At 40.3% G+C, this 21,870-nt stretch overlaps 1 protein-coding gene across 5 annotated transcripts in view; it reads right to left on the reverse strand.

Annotated features, from left to right (window-relative positions):
- MYO1B (myosin IB) overlaps positions 1 to 21,870 on the reverse strand; it is a 208,653-nt gene that overhangs the window by 127,294 nt on the left and 59,489 nt on the right. For all 5 annotated transcript variants that reach the window (XM_075070045.1, XM_032763336.2, XM_032763335.2 and 2 more), the window contains exon 3: positions 17,428 to 17,543. In XM_075070045.1, coding sequence (XP_074926146.1) covers positions 17,428 to 17,543 — 116 coding nt within the window. The remainder of the gene's footprint in view (positions 1 to 17,427; positions 17,544 to 21,870) is intronic.

Below are 21,870 nucleotides of genomic sequence, written 5' to 3' on the forward strand. Positions count from 1 at the left end.
GGGAGATAACATAAAAAGTTACATATATTCCCTGGTTATATTCTCTGTTCTAAAAAGTGCCTCAAGTCCTTCAGGGACTTTGCTCAATTTGGCAGATTTTAACTTGACCTACTAATCTATTTAGGAGAGAAGACTTTTGAAGTAATCATGGATTAACTTGAAGCAGCAATTCATTATTTAAAAAACAATGATTTTAAAAGATTTCTCCTGTATTAAACTCTGCTGTGAGTATAAATCAAAACGCTAACCTAGAATCTCAGTTATAAGCCATTTCTACAACAAACACCCCTAGATTTAAATTTGTGGGAATTGATGGCCATCATAAAAGACAGAATTTCAAATACATGTTCCTAATAGGCTAACTGCATATGCATAACCACATTGAGGGATTATATTTTCATACCATCTTCACAGACAGGGCCGGCTCTGGCTTTTCTGCTGCCCCAAGCAGCAGAGAGAGAAAAAAAATGCCACGATCGGTGGCTCTTAGGCAGCAGTTCAACCATATCGCTTCATTTCTCGGCGGCAATTCAGCAGCAGGTCCCTTCACTCCAAGAGGGGCTGAAGGACCCACTGCTGAATTTCCGCCGAAGACCCGGACATGCCGCCCCTTCCCATTGGCCGCCTCAAGCACTTGTTCATTCTCTGGTGCCTGGAGCCGGCCCTGTTCACAGACAAGACCAAACTGTGTTGTAACAATCTCTAGACTCAGTAATTTTGTTTGTTCTGGTCTCCACACATGGATCTTTAGCAACCTACCAGGCAGGCAGGCACTGTGTTTAGATAACACTATGCTGAAAAGGCCACGTCCTGTATACACTAGCATTTATAAAACATTGACAGCACAAATGCACTCTACAGTTGCTGGAAAAGACAAGTGTAGACAAAACTATGGAGTAGCTGCTGAGTGGCCTATTCTCATGAACACAATGAAGACTTCAGAATTCTATGGCCTCTACTGACTTCTATTGACAACAAAATCTTCACAAATTCAATTCCACAACCATTTTTAAAATTAAGGTGCTTTGAAAAATGTTTAAATTTGAAATGGAACCCCATTCTGTATGCCTGGTTTTCAGAAAGCTGTACTCCTTGGGTCCTGGATGCATATTTTCCTCTGCCTTTCAAAAACCACACAGCCTCTTGTGCATCAATTCCTGTGTTATTACATTTTTAGAACACTGACTGTGTGTGCTCTCAAATACCAACGGCAAACCAGCAACTATTTTTCATTTTACTAAGATTATAATATGCACTGCCAATAGCTGTTTGATCGTTGGGATGGAAAGTTTGCATTATATGCGGTCCAAGATTCAGTGAATACAACTCCTGCTCAAGATTCAATGGAAAGCTAATTTACTGCTACATGCAAGAGAAATCCTGATTTACATCTCGATCAAGTTTTGGAGAAGCTCTTGAGTCACTTCTTGAATTCTCTTTAAATAACCAAATATGTCATTTCAACTATTTTACATTTACAAGTGGAGAAAGGCACAGATACAGCACCCAAACTTTAACTTTCCGCCCAAGCCTCCCAATTCCCCTTTACATCTGTCTACTGTGTAAAATGGGTTAATTTTGGATTACAGATTTATTTTAAGGGTTTTTAGATGTTCAAAAATCTATGGGTACTAACATCTCTAATTCTGAAGAACCGCTAGTTTGATACAGTTGTCAAGTCATCACAGCTCTCCCACCTTCCCATTGCTCTCCTTTCCCCAAAGGAGTTTAACAAGTCTGCAATCTCGTGAGGCAGCTGTCTTAAATTTAAATAAAAAGTAGCAATATAGCTCCTAGGTGGAGTATCAATAGCCTAAAACTCACAGAGCACTGGGAACCTGAAAAGAAGGGGAAAGGGCTCTCTTTTCCAGCCTCTGGTGGTGAGGACTCTGTCAAATGATCCTAGAAACTATCATCCTATCACCCTCCCCAAGAGCTGAGCTGAGATTGCTGAACAGCTATCAGAGCAAACTGTTTTTTTCCCCCATTAAGGCATCATTATAGAAACAGTTATTTTTGCTGAGTGCTCTGAACTGAGCTTTCAAATATTTGGGTTTCTTTTCAATTTAACATTAAACTGCTTCAAGGATAGAAATTTAAGACCTGTTTTCTGATACCAACAATGCTCATTAAGGGTGCATGTTTAACAACTCTGTGGTTACTGATATGTATTCTCAACCTTAATTCCAGTGCAAAGATTTTTTTAAAATGGGAATTCCATAAATATAAATGTTGGTTATGCTTGATTTAGATATATTGTTTTTTACTTCTGCATTTATATTCCATTAAACAAAAGAAAGTTTGTTGCATAATTACAAGTAACGTTACCTGTCACATAAGAAGTGAGTAGGTTTGGGGGGGGGGCAGCCAAAACACATTGAAAATATAAAACAAATATGCACTTCATACATGGCGTAGCAAATTGGCTTTGATGACAGTTCTTTATCTACAGATCGAATAGTTTATGTATGTATGCTGAGAAATTTCACTGCCTGGTGAGGATATTAACAGAAATATGCCATCCATCATGATACCATATGGCTATATCCCTGCCTCCACATCTCAAGAAGGCATGGTTAATCTGAAAGGGGAAATCCATTAAGGATATCAGACAGTAGTGGTCTGGAGTTGTGGGGCAAAGATGAGAAACTCTCCCCCTCCCTTTCTGATCCCATTGTGGCCTTTAATGCCATTAGCTGCCATGAAAACAGCTAATGTAAAACAGGGCTGTAGGCTTAGGCAAGCAGCCTGCTGACCCGAGCAACTCTTTTGTCATGACATCTGCCTCCTGAGTGTGGCCAAAGACTGGCCTTCTATGGAGACAGGGAATTGGGAGAAGAACCAGCACAAAGGAAGCAAAAAAAGTACAAAATACAAAGCATGGTAACCTATTAGTAAGGAAGGAGAGAGACTATAGAATGAAGAAAAATATTCAAAATAAAAGACACTGAAATGGAGATACAATGACAACTGTACTAGAGCATAGGAGGAGAAGACTATACATCAGGGGTTGGCAACCTTTCAGAAGTGGTGCGCCGAGTCTTCATTTATTCACTCTAATTTAAGGTTTCACGTGCCAGTAATATATTTTAACATTTTTAGAAGGTCTCTTTCTATAAGTCTATAATATACAACTAAACTATTGTTGTAAGTAAAGTAAATAAGGTTTTAAAAATGTTTAAGAAGCTCCATTTAAAATTAAATTAAAATGCAGAGCTCTCCCCCTTTTTCCGCCCAGAGCAGTAGCCAGGATCCAGGCAGTGTGAGTGCCACTGAAAAATCAGCTTGCATGCCACCTTTGGCACACATGCCATAAGTTACCTACCCCTGCTATAAACTATGGTGTATACTGTACCATCCCCCACTTCTGAGGAACAAGACCAATTACATTTTGTCCTAAAAAACTAAACTGCATGGTGTTTATATGAAGAACATTAACTTTAAACATACAAGCAACAATTGTCCTTCACAGCTGGGCCTTTATCATGTCCTTGGAAAAGAAATATTTGCTTTGAATCCAGGAAGAAAATAAAGTTACTGTAGCCTTGGTGTTTCTGAACACATGCAATCCTGGAATGCCAGCAAAAAACAGAAGCAAATACATTCATATTCTCTGCTTACATTGGCTCTCAGTAGTTATGACTTGAAAGGGGAGGAAACAAAGCGTCACAATTATCCAGTCACAATTTGTGAATCCATCCAAATAAAAATAGTTATTAGAATTATGAACATGAAGGTCCTTCAAAGAGGAAGGGGTATTCATTTGTTCACCCATACAAACATAAGATACATCAGGACCAATGTTTTCAAACTTGGGATCTAAATCAGAGAAGGGTGATTTCCAAAAGCAATGAGCTCCCACAAATCCCACTCGCAGCAACAGGAGCTGCTGGGTGCTCAGCATTTAAAAAAAAAGAAAGATCTCATCTAGGAACCCAAATATTAATGTAGCAGCTTAACTCAGGCACCAATATCTGAAAGTTTTGGCACAAACAACTCATTTTACACTGTTTTCTCTCAGAGAATACAGAAGTACTGTAATTTTCCTTAAAAACCAATTTTCAACAAGCAGTTGTACTTTCAATTTATTAGAAGCTTGATAGCAATGCTCAAGTATGTAAAAAAAAATTATACAGAGATAAAATAATTACTCTAACCTGGCGTGGTCTGATAAAAAGCTTCTCTTGAAAAAAGTCTGCAGATACTAGAACAGATATCTTTGTAACATCTCAGCGACTAACCTTATTTTGAACTTCTCAAGAGTATATCCAAGAAATGCAACCAACTCTCAGTGAACATGCATATGCAGCTAGAAAGCAGGACTAGGGGACTATTAACATGGAACTTACTGTTATGCACTACAACTCCCGCCTTTTTTTGTTGGGGAGAAAAGGTAAAATAAGCTTGGTCTCCCCTACCAACCAACTCATCTTAAAATAAGCCACACCTCTTCTAAAATGTGTAAGAACAATCTTTCCAGTGGGGAGGGGAAACACAAGCTTAAACATGGCACAAAGGTCACAGCTGCTGAGGGAGATGGAATAGAGCCTGCCAGCCATGCTCGGGGTGCCAGGAGTGCAGCAGCACCCCCTGGTTTGAAGTAGTTTCCATGATATACAGTGGGTTTACAGTTTGGTTCAATGGGTCTTGGCACCTCTACAATAAAAATTGTTCCAATGCCACTGGCCATGCTTCCTCCACTCTCCAAAAATGCAGATGGGCTTCTGTTAATATTCAGGAGGTTGTGGCCAAGACAGGAGGTGGAACCAGGCAGCATCTACTCTACACTCCCTTAAGAAGACTGTTACCTTTAACCACACAGACCAAGGGCTCAGAGGCTCCTCCACCACTCCACTGCCAAAGACCTCCTCTCTGAGAAGCAGTCACTGGAAACTCTGCAAGCTCCCCCCTGGGCCATCTGGCTCCTGCAACTTCACTACAGGAAGACACAGTATGCTTCTATGTCCATTTCTATCACTTACCAAGTTCCTCTCCGGGTGAGTAAACTGCCAATTAACTACCTGAGCTGAATGAGCAGACTAGCAGAGACAGAATGGCACAAACAAGCACTTCCACACTGCATTTCAAGAGTTCGCTGCAATGGCATGTTGTGCCCCACAAAACTAAAGACATATCTGAAGATCAAGGGACCAGACAAAGACGAGAGAAGGTGGGCATGGTTAGCAATAATTAAATAGCAACAATGAGTCCTGTGGCACCTTAAAGACTAACAGATGTATTGGAGCATAATTAAATAGCAACTTAAAAAAAATCCATTGATCAGTCCCATTTAACAGCCTCACGCACATTCCTAACAAAAACCAAAGATTCCATGGTAGGCCTTGAAGACTAGCGTGTTAAAAAGGTGTTATGACCACACACACACACAGGAAGGTGTGAACAATTAGAGCCAATTTGTTCACTCCAAAGTCACTAGTTTAAATTTATCCCTGTGTCATTTCTGTGAACTGAAATTGCTACTCCATCCACTTGGATATGTCTGACCTGACAAAGGGTCAGCTGACTCAGGCTTGCAGGGCTCAGGCTGTGGGACTAAATATTGCAGTGTAGACACTTGGGCTTGGGCTGTCGCCCAGGCTCTGAAACCCTGCTGGAGATGTAGGTCTCAACCTGAACATTTCGACCGCAATTTTTAGCTCTGCAGCCCAAGGCAACTGACCCGGGCTCTTAGACCCAGTTGTTGCAGTAAACACAACGAGGAGACTAACACAGCTACCACTCTGAAACCTGTCACCATGCAAGTTATTGCAGTGCAGATGTAGCCTCATTGGCCTATGTAAAATGTGTTTGTGGTCTCATTCCAGTTTCTAGTGGCCAACCGTTAAACAACAAAAAAACAAAAAAAAGTCTACAATTAGCATTAAATAACACTACTGAAACTGTTACTCTTGTAGGCTGTTTTATCCAGAGCAGCCGAGGATTAAATGTCTGTGGAGACTGCACTACCCTTTTGCCCCTTAGTAAGCTTTTCTGATTAGGGTTAAAGAAATATTGGCAAGTTTGCATGTCCACCATCTCTCAAATGGGCCTAGATAATCCACCTCCACAAGAGGCAGTAGTTGGTGTCAGCGGGTGATAGCACTGTCCACACTGGCTCCTAGGTTGGTTATAACTATGTCGCTCAGGGGTGTGGATTATTCTTACCCCTGAACAATGTAATTACACCAGGGCAATCTTTCAGAAGTGGTGTGCTGAGTCTTCATTTATTCACTCTAATTTAAGGTTTCGCGTGCCAGTAATACATTTTAACATTTTTAGAAGGTCTCTTTCTATAAGTCTATAATATATAACTAAACTATTGTTGTATGTAACATAAATATGGTTTTAAAAATGTTTAAGAAGCTTCACTGAAAATTAAATTAAAATGCAGAGCCTCCCGCACTGGTGGCCAGGAGCCGGGCAGCGTGAGAGCCACTGAAAATCAGCTCACATGCCGCTTTTGGCACTTTCACCATATGTTGCCTATCCCCGAGTTATACCAAAGTACTTCTGTAGTGCAGACCAGGGATTAGAAGGTTAATACTGTGCTGTCACCCAAAGCCTTCAGACAGCTTGAAACAACAGTGAGGTTTGAACTGCCTCCGTATCACTTAGTGATGACAGTTTAAGGGAAGGTGAAACTTAGTGGTATGAACATTGGCCTGCTAAACCCAATGGTTGAGAGTTCAATCCTTGAGGGGGGCCGTTTAGGGATCTGGGGTAAAAATCTCTCAGGGACAGTACTTGGTCCTGCTGTGAAGGCAGGGGACTGGACTCAATGACCTTGCAATGTCCCTTCCAGTTCTATGAGATAGGTATATCTCCATATTAAAAATAATTTGTTGGTTACACACACTTTCATTCTGAGCATGCTTTAGTTTTAATCATCAAAACTGCTGTACTACTGGAAAATCTGCCAGGCTTCAACCAAGATTCTTCCCATCCAAAATCCTGTGTGCACTTTCAGCACAGGCAGATAATAGGATACCTCTGGGAATGTATAGGATATGAATAGGATAACACTTCTGGGTAGTTACTAGAGCTGGGTGGAAAGAGGTAATTCCATTTCATGTAGGATTTTGATATTTCAGAATTTGGTTTCATTCCAATTCAACACAAAACCCAAACATGCTGAAGTTCTCCACAAAAGTGAATGTAGTCCACTCAGCGGGGCTGCCCTGCAGCTGCGGGTCTTGGAAGCCCTGTAATCCTGAATGCAGGGCAGGCTACATGACAAGCTACCCCAGAGACCTGGATGAGGGGGCTTGGGCTGTTGAGGAGTTGGGCAGACAAGTTAGCAGGAAAACAGGCAGGTTTCCAATGGAAAGGTTTTGTCGGAACCCTGGCTGGTTTCTGTAATGATCCTGGGGTTCATTAAATAGCAAACTAGTGAGAAAAGAATAAAACTTTAATCAAATAAACTGGAGAATGTCTCTGGTGAACTGTTCCAGGCAGCCATATGGTGTTCCCAACCACTGCCATCAGGGCACATGTCCAAATCCCCACACTCACAACACAGTCCGTTATAAGGGAGCATCTTCAAACCACAATCTTTCATAAACCTAGCTCTACATCTTCCCTCTTTAAAAAAAAAAAAAAAAAAAAAGGATTAACATTTAACTGTTTTTATATGTAACAACTAATAAGACGTACATTAAATTCTCAAACCACCTAGTACATTTCTATAAACCCAATGTGTTAACTACCTACAGAGGAGAGGTTACCAGCAATCACTCTGGAATGAGTCTTTATCACTCACTTTCCTCAAATACCCCTTCTTCAGACAGGTTAACAAGTCTCTATGAGTCTTTCAGAACTTTTAATCTCCTGCTCTGATCCTCTCAGTATCAGCCTTTCATTAGAGTCTGAGGGCAGCTCTACAGTAGAAGCGCTACACCGATGCAGCTGCGCTGCTGTAGCGCATCTGGTGAAGATGCTCTATGCTGACAGGAGAGAGCTCTCCCACTGGCATAATTACTTCACCACCGTCACCAACAGGAGAGCGTCTCCTGCTGATATAGCACTGGTGGGGACAGCGCTTAGGTTGCTGTAACTTGCATCATTCAGAGGGGAGTCTCTTTCACACCCCTGAGTGATGTAAATTAGATCAGCTTAAGCTTTTGTAAACCAGCCCTGAGTTGTTCTCTTGTTCCTTGACAGTTTCTTCTTTGTGCATTGATGATAAAGGATCAGTCAGATGGGAAATGCACATCAGCTGTCAATGTGCTGGAACTTTCTGCAATTACTCGTGGATCCTTTCAATTATGTTGAATTGAAAGGTCTGTCTGGACTACATAAGACATTGGATGCAGCTGTTCTTTAATGGTATCTCTTTGGCCGCACAGGCCAAACCCAGGCACATTATCACCTGGGTTAAGAGATGGAAGATCACAGGCCCTTTTGTCAAAATAATATTTCTGCTTCCATTTTGGATTTTCTTTCATCTAATGTATGGTTGCATTTTTATGAGATTTCATCCGGTAATTGGTAAATTACATGTGATCCTTCTTTCCATTAACAGCTGAGCTTCAGAAAAGCCATTCTCCAGAGTTGTACTTGAGTAAACCAATACAGCTTTAAACAAATCACCCCCATTGTCACTGTCTTTTTCATAAGGTTCTTTACTGTCCATATAGATCTTTGCACAAGTCCATTTGATTAGGGGTAATTTGGACTTAATGTTTTGTGATGAAAACCCCAATCTATGGCAAATTGCCTAAAATCTGCACTGGAAAATTGCGGCCCATTATTGCGGAAGACTTCATCTGGAATTCCATGTCTGAAGAAGATTCCTTTCAGGCTGGCTATCACTGAATTACTGTAAGTACTGTGCAATGTGCAAATCTCTGGATACAGAGAATAATCATCTGTGACTATTAAATAATCCTTTGATTGCCAGGGAAATAAATCAGTGTCTACATATTCATAAGGCCTTTGTGGAACTGGATGAGGTCTCAAAGGCTCTGCTTGTTGGCATGGCTTGTATTTCAAGCATAAAAAGCAGTTTCCTACCACATTAGTGATGTCACAATTGATACATGGCCAATACAGGACCTCTCGTGCTCCTTGTTTGCACTTCTCTATTCCTAAATGATCTTCTGTAGCATTTCTTTTCAGAGGATCATTGGAATTACAACCTTACAGCCCTTGAAAAATCACCCCATCTATCACATCTGCAGTTCCAATAGTCTCTTATACTTGGACAGTAACTGCTTATTTCTTCAGGCCACCCTTTAATTATTACTTCTTTAAGGATTCCCAACAATTAATCTTTCTCTGTTCCCCTTCTCATTTGTTATAGTTTCCTGTTGACTATGGGAATTGACTTTACAATCAGATCTATCTAGGCTTGCATTTTTGTGTCTAAAGTCTTCTCTGGTTTCGTGGGAGTCACTGCTCTGAGAGATGCATCTGCAATGAACATGAATTTACAGGTTGTGTAGGTCACAACCAAATCATACTTTTGCAGCTTTATCATCACTCTTTGAATCCTTAAGCTACAATCATTTAGCATTTTGCTAAATAACGCTACATGGGGCTTGTGGTCCATTTCAACTTCCACTGTTGTTCCATAAATATACTGATTAAAAACACAGAATATCAGGGTGGGAAGGGACCTCAGGAGGTCATCTAGTACAATCCCATTCAAAGCAGGACCAATTCCCAACTAAATCATCCCAGCCAGGGCTTTGTCAAGCCTGACCTTAAAAACCTCTAAGGAAAGAGATTCCGCCACCTCCCTAGGTAACCCATTCCAGTGCTTCACCACCTTCCTAATGAAAAAGTTTTTCCTAATATCCAACCAACCCCTCCTCCACTGCAACTTGAGACCATTACTCCTTGTTCTGTCATCTGCTGATCACTGAGAACAGTCTAGATCCATTCTCTTTGGAACCCCCCTCAGGTAGCTGAAAGCGGCTATCAATTCCTCCCCCCCCTTCTGCAGACTAAATAATCCCAGTTCCCTCAGCCTCTCCTCATAAATCATATATCCAGCCCCTAATCATTTCTGTTGCCCTCTGCTGACCTCTTTCCAATTTTTCCACATCCTTCTTGTATGTGGGGCCCAAAACTGGACACGGTACTCCAGGTGAGGCCTTACCAATGCCGAACAGAGGAGAATAATCACATCCCTTGATCTGCTGGCAATGCTCCTACTTATACATCCCAAAATGTGTTAGCCTTCTTGGCAACAAGGACACACTGTTGAGTCTCTCACAGGCAAACAATATTCCTACAAGCTCCTTTTCGATCTATGCATACCTGGTTTGTGCCTCAGTCAGTGATTTGGATGCATATGGCAGGGGCTGCAACAATCCACATGCTTCTGTAAAATCACTGCACCTAACCCAGACTGTTAAGCACCTGCTGAGATTTTAATATGCCTTCCTGGTGCATAAACCTTCCATGATTCCTCCTGTTCTGCACCCCAATACCATTCACTTTTATTTTCTGGGAGCTTTCTTAACACTGCTGCCTTGGTAGATAGATTAGGTATGAATTTTCCCAAGATAATTAGACATTCCCAGGAACCACTGGGCACCTTTCTTTGACTGGGGATATGGCTTCATTTCAATGGCTGAAATCTTATCAGGTTTTATACCTCTGTTGGAAATAACGTCCCCTGAAAAGTCAGTTTTGTAACCCCTAAAACACATTTCTCCCTATTTAGTTTATGGTTTGAAGCTCCAGTTGCATTCAGGACTTCCAAAGTCCACAATCATGCTCCTCTTTCAATGAGCCACAGATCATGTCGTCATCCACTGAGGTGTCAATACTATTAATATGTTCATAGATCATATGTATGGTTTTGTGGTACGCTTCTGGTGAACATAAGAACATAAAAATGGCCATACTGGGTCAGACCAAAGGTCCATCCAGCCCAGGATCCTGTCTGCCGACAACGGTCAATGCCAGGTGTCCCAGAGGGAGTGAACCTAACAGGTAAAGTGATCTCTCTCCTCCCATTCATCTCCACCCTCCGACAAACAGAGGCTAGGGACACCATTCCTTACCCATCCTGGCCAACAGCCATTATGGGACTTAACCTCCATTAAATTTATCTAGTTCTCTTTTAAACCCTGTTTAATCCTAGCTTTCACAACCTCCTCAGGCAAGGAGTTCCACAAGTTGACTGTGCGCTGTGTGAAGAACTTCCTTTTATTTGTTTAAAACCTGCTCCCCATTAATTTCATTTGGTGGTGCCTAGTTCTTACATTATGGGAACAAGTAAATAACTTTTTCTTATTCATTTTCTCCACACCACTGTATATACCTCTATCATATCCCCCCTTAGTCTCCTCTTAGTCTCCTAGTGCTGAAACTATGCCGAAGGGTAAGCGTAAGAATCTGTATCTTCCAAAAGAGATATTAAATGTGCATAGGTTTGAGCTTCTTAAGTTAATTTCAGCTGCCAAAAACCTGAGGATGCATCCAATTTACTGAAATATTGAGCATTTGCAAATTGAGTCATAATCTCTTCTCTGGTTGGTAGTTTGAAATGTTCTCTTTGTATAGCCTTGTTGAGGTCTCTGGAATCTAAGCATATGCGTAGCTGGTTGTTACTTTTCTCCACAGCTACAGAAATCATAGAATCATAGAACTGGAAAGGACCTCGAGGGGTCATCTAGACCAGTCCCCTGCACTCAAGGCAGGACAAAAGTATGTGATTCAATCATGTGATTCAATCTTTTAATCTGCATCTTTGAAAGAGTTTGCTTTCAGTTATTTTGTCATTTAATCCTGCAAATGTAATGTAATCACCAATAAATGAAATTTCAATCCCTATTTATTTTCTTCTGATGCTTTCATATGCACAAACAAGATAGATTAGGGTCAAATATAACTAGCTGACATGCATGGGATAAAACAATGACTTAAAAATACTATTCAGTAGTAGAGCTAGGCTACTTGTATTTTTCAGTCTCTAAGATCACTGAAATTCAATATTTGTACCGGATTTGTACATGATTCTTTTCTGCAAATTGATTCAGTTGTGACTCAGGACACAGCATGTAAATGACTCAAAATTTCCCCATCTATACTGTTACGCACAAAGGACTTGGAATAAGTGCAATTGAATTTACCACACATTTACAATAGGAAAAAAACTTTCTTCCAAATTCTATGATGTGGTGCAGTCCCTTTGCACTCAGGGCTGGCTTAGAGGCAGTCAATCAGAGTGGCCACTTGGGGCACCAAATCTCTGCATTTAGGGGTGCTAAATCCTTGTTTCTTCTTCAAGTAGTGTCCCTAAGGATGCTCCTGGGATCGGAGATGTTTGCTAGCTGTGCCTATTGAGCCACACACGTGCTCCTCCTTGGATGAGGAAGCTCATCCTATTGGCTCCTCAATTTTTTGTATTGCTTGCACTGTTTCCATACTTGCAAGTTCAGCCTTGAGTTTATCATGAAGTGCAAATAGCATCTTTCCACATGGCTGGATAACTGGAGGGACCTGCTTGTTTAACTGGATTATATGTTCACTCTGCCAGCAACCCAACCCTTGAAACAGTTCGTGATATTCCTTAAAGAGTGTCTCATAGCCAAGTTCAGGATGATCAGCACCCATTTTACCAGACACAGCCAGGTCTAAAACTGGTGTCACCTCTTTTGGGACTACAGTGAATGGGAGCCTGTTCATGGTGTTTTTATGGTTGATGCACCTCCCTTTCACTGGCATATTTGTTCCAGAATAACCAGTTTCTTTTTTGATAGCCTGGTTTTGGTCTTATTTTCAGTTTCATAATCTTGTTCAGACAGAGTATTAACATGAGCACCTATGTCCAGTTTCAGTGGAATAATTGTTCCATTCACTGTGATACGCAGTATCCAGTCCCTCTCCTCATGTTTGCTAGATGCCAGTTCGTCTATGAAAAACTCCTCAACCAGATTGTCTTTAACCGAAAACACTTGACTTTTCTGCATTTGGGATCTGCAGCATTTTGCAAAATAATTATTTTTCCTTCATTTATGACAGTGTTTCCCAAAGGCACCACACTATTCGGGGCCAGGTTGCGATCTAGACCTCTACACGATTGTCTATACCCAGTCTTCCCCCAGCAGTGGTTTTCATAAAGAGTGGTTCCACTCTTTGATTTGACCTATTCCACCTATATTCTTTTGTACTCTGTACACGGATAACCGCTTGTGGTGAATCCAGCTCTTTAGCTTGTGCTTTCAGAGTTTCTGCAGCCCTGCATATTTGGAGAGCTTTTTCTGAAGTTAAGTCTCTTTCACAGAGCAGTCTATCTAACACATTGTCTTTAATGAGACAAATGATTCTCTCTCTGACCAGAGACTCTGTCAGGTCACCAAAGTCACAGGTTTTACTGCGTTTCCTTAATTCTCTGACATATTGCCCTACAGTGCCATCAGTTTTTTGCATGCATGTAAAAAATATGCGTCTCTCAAAGGTTTTGTTGCTTTTAGGCATGAAATAGTTCTCAAATTCAGTCAGTATTTTACTTCACTTCATGCTTTCACCTTCCTCAAACTTAAAGCTGTTATAAATATCCAGTGCTTCTTCCCCAACAACATGCAAAAAGATAGATGATTTCACTCCATCATTTTTCTCCTCTGCCCCTATGGTTGCTAAATACAATCCACCTCTCTGTCTGAATTTTTTTCCAGTTCTTTACAACAGTGCCTGACAATTGCAAACTGGATGGAGGTAGCAACACATCCATTTTTGGCCAGTCAAGCTACTACTGTGCTCACCAAATACATGCAAAAGCCTCTGTATGTCCTCCGTGTGCTTCTCTGGTGCCTCCCTTTGTCTCTGCTTTCAGTTGCAAACACAAGAGTTAACTTCCAAACGACTGCCATTTCCTTCTCATTCAGCACTTCTGCCATCATGTAACAATCTTGGGGTTCATTAAACAAACCAGTGAATGAGAAAGGAATAAAAATTTAATCAAACTGGAGAGCTTCTTTGGTAATATGCTGCACACAGCCATGCAGTGTTCTCAACCCCTCCCTCCCACACTCACACGGGAGCATCTCCAAATTACAATCTTTCATAAACGTACCTCTATAGTTTCTAGAGGAACTTTGCTGAAAGTGAATTGAATCAAACAGAGGCTGCAAAGTCTTTTCCAAAAAAGTGCAATTAAATTGTGCAGTGGGTTAATCCATGAAGCCACAGTTCAATCATCTTTTAAATATCTAAGGAAAACGACTCTGTAGGTCTCAACTAATCAGTATGTGTCTACATCAGAAGAAATATCACACACCGAAACCTTCCGGACAGTGTCTCCTCCAGAGTTCCAGGACTGAAAGAACACCTGAAGACTGAGGGACATCTGCCAAATTACATAGGGAAATTAGCATGGAATCTGCCCAGTCTATGCCTAAAAACATTTCCTTTAAAAGTTGTCAATGGCAATACATTATAGGAAGGAAAAGTTATTCAGGATACAAAGAGTGGACTGAACAAGAGAAAAAGATATTAACAATAGTTAACCTTACATTTAAACATTTATTCTTTGTGTTTACAATTCCAAAATGGACTACATAAAGCTGGTCAGAACGCCACTATTTTAACAAATTATGACAGCGTGTTACAGTGCTCATTACAATACAATCACCATATTTAAAAGGAAGCATATATTCAGTTCTCATGACAAACAGGCTACCAATACAAAGCACAAAGTGCCAATGTCTATCGAATGTGTCTACAATCTAGTACAATATTTGGTGTTTCCTCAGTTTGAAAAGAAATCATCTGATATGCAGCGTAGACAATTTTCAGTATAATCCTCTGTGACACTGTTAAAAATTGTCTAACATGAGCTGCAAAATGTAATTTTTATATAGGAGAGGAAACAAGCAAGGCAAATGTTTGGACACATCATCTGTTCAGGACAAATTATGATTTTACTTGTCATTAGTTGGCACTGCATCAAAACTTGGAATGAAAATCATCTTAACATTACACAATTAAGATTCCCCTGGCATTAGCTCATGTTCAATGCTCTTTCACCTCAGTCTATTACCAGTAAGTGGATTTAAAGTGTTTAAATTCCAGAAATTATTGCCCTGAGTCAACAGTTGACCATTTGATTATGCCTTTTCCACAATGAATATAATTTACCAATATTTTCTTGTCAGTGTTTCAAGTTACTATTCCCTTCCGTATTTTCCATTTTAAACCATTCTTAACCACCCTGTTATCCCAAAACTTCTGAAAGGTCACAGGTGAGCATTTCTCTAACCAGGATAGAACTTCTGCATACATTTGCGATTAATTTGATTAGGCATTGCAGAGATAGTGGGCTTTCAGGAAGTAGTGGGTTTTTTGTTGTTTGTTTGTTTTAAATAAAACCTATTTGTGTAAAGCTCTCTCCCAAGAACAGATGGGGCCTGAAATATATTATATTCCTGGATTCTAAATAGGACCTAATACATAGTCCTATTTTTCAGAACGCAGAGTAAGCTTGAAGAGTTATTCCCTTCACCATGCCTCACAGAGTTAGAAGCTCTGTTGGCATGCAACTGTGCCAAAGTTTGTAAACTTAGACCTGGTCTACACTTAAAATTTTGCATCACAATGGCACTCAAGGGGCATAAAAACAACACAGCAATGGCACTAAGGGGCGTAAAAAATCCAAACTAAGCACACTATCCCAATCTAATCCCCAGTGTAGACACAACTAGGTTGATGGAAGAATACTTGTATTGACCTAGTTTCTATTGCTTGGGGAGGTGGTGTTCCCACAGAGACAAAAAACACCCTTCCATCCCTGTAGGCTGTGTCTACACTACCAAGTTATGTCAGTATAACTACTAGGCTGTAGCTAGGCCACAACAGTCCCCATAGTGTAGACATGGCCTTTAGTCAGTCAAACAGTTCAGGTCCAAGGAGGTTCCAAACTGACAGCTGCATATTTGATTCGATTATTAGGTTAGTCTGCATGTCAGATAAACATGGATGGTCTTTATCACTTCCGAACAAAACAGTATACAGCATATTTTCCACATCAATGTTTTAAAATATGTTCTAAAAACCAAAACCAAGATTTTCAAAATTAAGTGCCTACGTTTTAAGTTAATATTTAGGCACCCAGAGTGGCCTGATTTTCAAAAGCACTGAGCACCCAGCAGCCTCCCTTGAATATCAAACTGCAGATTGATCAGCCCTAGTAACAATATCACAATAGGCTGAAGTCTCATCTACCTCAAGAACTGAAGGGGAGAGGAGCTAAGTTAGTAACCTCGTTCACATGGCAATATTTTTCTTGTTTAACATTTAACAAACAAACTCGCGCTGACATCTTGCTGACCAGGATAAACTGTGTTCTATATAATGTCTGCTAACTGCCATTAAATCCTTGTCCCAGCACATGAGTATGGGGGCAGGATTTAACCACATTTAATTGTGGGATGCCAAACACGGCGTATCTTAATTCATAAGGACTAGTCAGATCTGCACCAGCTAACTTATTTCTTCATAATCACATTCAAACACAATAAAGCTAAACAATACAGACAAGGCCTTAAACCTCACTTCACTTTCCACCAAGGAATTACAAAAGGTGAATGCAAACCAAAATAAAACAGACCTATAACTATTCATTTCCATACTTTCGAATGTTATATTTTAGCCTTAATGTTTCAGTTATATAAAAAGAAGGAAAAAGGTGTGACAACTGAAATATTCTAGTAAGATTTTAATTCTACCTTTCACATACATACACACGAACGGAAAAAAACAAAACCCCAAATCTTGTCTCTAATTTTAACTTCAGAGAGAAAATTTTAAGATTAAGTTAAAGCTGTAAACAACATCGAATTAAAGCCTTACTACATTTATGTCTATGCCTTGGATATTTCTTTCCCTCTCCTCACTTCTTTTTGACCACAGATGTCTGTCATTTTCCAAAATATAGGCTCAATCCTGCAGAGACTCATGAAAGTAAATAGTTTACTTGAATTACTGACATGAGTGGTTATACAACGTTTCCTCCATTTTGAAAGCTCCCTCCGCTCTAAGTGACATTTGCTACACTCAAAACGAGGAGTACTGGTAAAACTGCTACTCTCTCCACACAATAGAACTTTAAGTGCTTCCACTGTACATCAATGGTATTAAGTTAACTTATTACTGGAAAATATTTAACATTTAGGGGCCTCTGCGGTTTTATTTGTTTTACAATGTTGTAATAGAGGTTACCATTGAACAACTACCAGAAAGAAACTTTCCCCCATATCGCATTTAAGAACCTAAATATGAAATGCAGAAATAGGCACTGAAGTAAATATTTCAACTTTTCCTTTAAAATAAAAATCTACAATTAAACTTTGCATACTTTGAGCTCATAAAATCCTGAGCAGATAAAAAACATCATCTTCTATGACACAAAGAAGACAGCTGGCCCCATCTGTTTCAAAGTAGAACGGAAACCTAAAGCTTCTGCACTATACTTACATGTGAGGACTGAGTTCATAAAAGTTTCTGTTCCTGTATTCTTCAACTTTCTCTGGTGAATAAATGGGTAGCGGTCTATATGGGTTTACTGATACAACCACACTGCCAATGTATGTCTGTAGGAGAAAAATAATGCAGAATACAGTGTTTTAATACTCAAAAATGAGATTTTATTATGACCTGTCCTTCAAAAAAAAAAAAAAATCAAGTTTTGCTGTTACATTTAATTCGTCAGTTCTATGTGTCAGGAAAACATTCAACATTTGCTTAGAAAAAAAACATTTTTTACAATGAATACATTCAAAACATTCATTTATACACTAAAAGCCTTTCAAAATCTCTCTCAGTTAAGGGCTCTTAGGTACTACAGGAATAAAAGGAACAAAAACAACAATACTGACAGACTCTTTAAGCAGCTCTTTCTATATTGTACAGGCAGACTGCTCCTACTTTAAATGGGGATTAATTTTTTGAAAGAATTATCAGGGCTCTGCTGTGCTGCATAAGGGAAAGGTGTGTTTACATAAAATCAAAATGAAATAGTTCTATGTATTTTCCTAAACAATTTTTAAATATTACACAATTCCAACTAGTCTTCAATATTTAAAACAGAAAACAAGACAATTTAGTTTAATTCTTCAGTCCAATAAGCCAACCTGAAAGTAATTATTTAATGTCCCCCCACTTTAAATAGAAAGCCTCATTTATAAGGTGCATCAGTTACCAAATTTCTCAATTATATATGCGAGTGCATATAAAGTGAAGATGGCATAAAGCAATGAGCACTTTGTTTTATGATGTACATAACAGAAATTACTCATTGTTCATTAATACTTTATGATGTTCTGTCCAGGGAACAAACAAACACTAACGCTGCACAAACATTATTTAAAGACCAGAGTATCAAAAGGTTTCCACTATGTTTCAGATCAGCTACTTACCAATATTTCCAATGTTAATACTGCTTAAATGACATAGCACATGGCAGAAACCAGATTATCCAACAGGTTGGGTGACACCAATTCAGTTTGAAAAGGAGACCGGAAATCAGAAACTCTGGGGGTCTAGTCCTGAGAAGCCCTTAATCTAAGCATACACTGAAACTCCTCAAGAGCTTTAAATTCTCCTCAGGACTAAAGTCTACAGCAGGCCTGCACAACATGCAGCCCACGTGGGCTCACTGTGCGGCCTGTGGGGGTGAGTAGGCAAGTGGCAGGTGAGGGAGGAGGGCTGAAAAGGCAAGTGGGCAGTGGCAGGAGGTGAGGCGGCGAGTTGGGCAGGCGGGGGGCTGAGGAGGCGAGCAAGGAGTCAGCGGCTGACCTGTTCTACTGATCTGGTCTGGCTCCCATCCCCTCTCCAAGGGTTGCAGCTGTCTGGAGGTGCCTGCCTTCCACGCTTTCCTCAGTCACACCTCATTCATTCAACAGGGCAATTGATTACAAAGTTGGGGGAAGATCTTATTCTACTTCTAGCAAAAAGACATTTTTCTTTTACCTTAATTATACTACCTTAGGGACCTTTATATTACCAAGGTTCAGTACCGCTATTTCGTTGGGGCAGCACTGGGGAAGGAGGGTTTGTTTCCGCAGGACAGGCGGCACTGGGGGGAGTGTTTCAGGGGGCAGGGGGGTTTCCCCCCTCAGCTGTTTTCTTTGAAGTAATATGGCCCTCACCACTTTATGAGTTGTGCAGGCCTGGTCTACAGCAAAAAACTGTGCATCAGAGCTACAGACCTATGGCACTCCTATAGCCACGAAAGATCTTAGCTTCAAACCCTTGCGCTATGTCTACACTAGGAACTAGGAGTATGATTCTCCTGCTCGTGTACACATACTCATGCTAGCTTTCGTCAAGCTACCGCAAGTATAAATAGTGATGTAGCCATGGTACCACAGGTTGTGGCAGTGAAGGCATGGCAAAGCCAAGCTGACTACATACCCACTGGTTTCAGGCAGGCTGGTACCCTGTGTTATTCAGCCATATATCTCCACTGCCGCTACCTTGATATTTATACTCACGGTAGCTTGATGGAAGCTAGTACAAGTATGTGTATATGGAGAAGAGGAATCGAACCCCTAGCTCATAATGTACATGTAGCCTCATCGGAGCTTAAAAGCAACAGCAAGCTGCTATAAATGGGGAGGTTTGTCAAGTCAGGATACAAATAAGTCAGAATTCTTCTGTAATTTTTCACTTCAAGCCTGAGGTATAGCTTTTATTGTGTAAATTCTATGTGTAATTGCAGTCATCCAGAGGGACTCAGAGGAAAAGTAGGGACAGTTCATTCTTATCTCACACTGTTTTGTTTGTTTATTGCAGCACTCTAACATAGCATGATACAATATAACTGCAGCACCTGGACAGAAGATCAGGGCTCCCATCCACATAGTACACAGCAATCTGCACCTAAATACTACTGCAAGATCTCTGGATTCTGATGTATTGGCGTGGCAGACAGGAAATTCTACAAAACGTATCTCAGACTCAGCAAGAACATACTGCTTCAGCATGCACTGAAACTCAGTTTCTAGTATCATTCTTCACAGCCATGAGGATTAGACACAATTAAATAGCAATAAAATTATATTATGGCACTTAATTATCCATCAAGTGGTGGATTCCACAGCAAATTTAATGAATGCATAATCACAGAATATACATACTCCAGGTAGTGGGTGTCACCTTTATATTCAAGAACCATTTAAGAACAATAAAAATACTATATATAAATATCAGTATTCGTGTCAAAAAAGAAAGGCAAAAGATTTCAGGCCAAGATTTTAGAGTGATCAGGGATTTTCGGTGCTCCACCTTAACAATGAAATGGGCCTAATTTTAAAAAGTGCTGAACACACACCATCCAAAAACAAGCATCACTGGTTGAATACTGAAAAGCTGGTGCAACCAAAATCAGTCACTTTTTAATATCTTTCCATCTATAATACTTATATGCTTCCCTCCCCCCCATCCATCACTGCTGTATTGGAGTGCCTTGCAACCTTTAATGCATTTATCCTATGAGATAAGGAAATACTATTATCTCCATTTTATAGATGGGAACTGAGGCACAGAGAAAATAAGTGACTTGCCCAGGGTCACATGGAAAGTCTGTGGTGGAGCAGGGAATTAACCTTCGTCTCCCCATCCTAGGATAGTACCCTAATCATTAGATCACCCTTCCTCTCTGGCCTTATACGTTGGTCTTTATGCCCAGGCTGATACTGTCCTTAATTGTGCTCTTGTGCCAGATTTAGATTTTTTTTAATCAATGAGGTTTTTTGATCTATACAGAGACATCCAAAACAAGTCAATGCTTTCCCCCATATTAAAAGAATTAAATGTTTACTATTTGGCAAAAAACAAGTTCACACTTAAGCAGAAATCTTGAATGTCAAGTTTCACCACGGACCATATTTGTATGGTCTAGTTGTAAATCTGTGATAAAGGCTGGCAGCATCTTTCGCCCCATTTAAACAGAGTTGCACAAATGACACTGTCTAGATAAACAGGAAGTTTCACTGTGTATCTTCTAGAGACTCCTGTAGTATATCTTTGCAATGCTTGTTGCCTACAGAATAAATCAGTAGAAACCACAGTTGACAATTCATTATACAACTACAGCTGCCCTGAGATGTAACACTTCACTAATTGTGCGTAAGACTTACTATTTCTAAATAAACCCCATACTTCATCTGTTTTAGAGCTGATCAGATTACTTACAAACAGAATATTTTTCCGGTCAGAAAATACCAATTCATCAAAAAAATCAGTGTTCTGCAGGAAGGTGTTGATTTCAACAGGCTTATCTAAACAGGACATTACCACACAGCAAGCCAGAGTGTGAACCTACAGTGCACCAGTCTGACGTGAAGTAATGTCCCATATGGACGCTGCTACAGCATCCGGAAAGTTCCAGAGCAGTAACATCCCACGTAGATAAGCCGACTGAAACTTAGGACCAACATGCCTGGTTTACTGCCAGGTCACCCACCTTCCTCCCCAGTTCCTAGGCAGTGTACCTAGCAAGCTACCAGGGAACATAGGCACACTGGGTGCCTGGTTTCATGGCAGTTCTCCTTGGAAGGCAGGAAGCAGATCAAAAAAATTCTATTCTCCTAAAACACAATCTTTTCAATCTTTCCCTCCCGCAAACGAAGTTTCACTTTTTTTTTTTAAAAAGCCCTTTTTCCCGATTCAGGATGTTGGCGGGGTGGGGGGGAGACACAAGATTTTGACATTTTTCACAGGAGGGAAAAACTTTTTTCTGGTCATCTCTAATCTGTTTGTGTTGCAACAGAACGCAAACAGTAATCTTCCACCGTATCTGCCCTAACCCCTGCTTACAAAGAAGTTGGGAAGCCCATCTATCGGTAAGTATATGGACCCTTGCTGAGAGTAAACGAAGTGATCCACAAGAGTAACAGACTCTGCGCAAGTAGTTCT

The sequence above is a fragment of the Chelonoidis abingdonii genome, chromosome 10 (genome assembly GCF_003597395.2).
Source record: "Chelonoidis abingdonii isolate Lonesome George chromosome 10, CheloAbing_2.0, whole genome shotgun sequence".
In the NCBI taxonomy this organism is placed as follows: domain Eukaryota; kingdom Metazoa; phylum Chordata; order Testudines; family Testudinidae; genus Chelonoidis; species Chelonoidis abingdonii.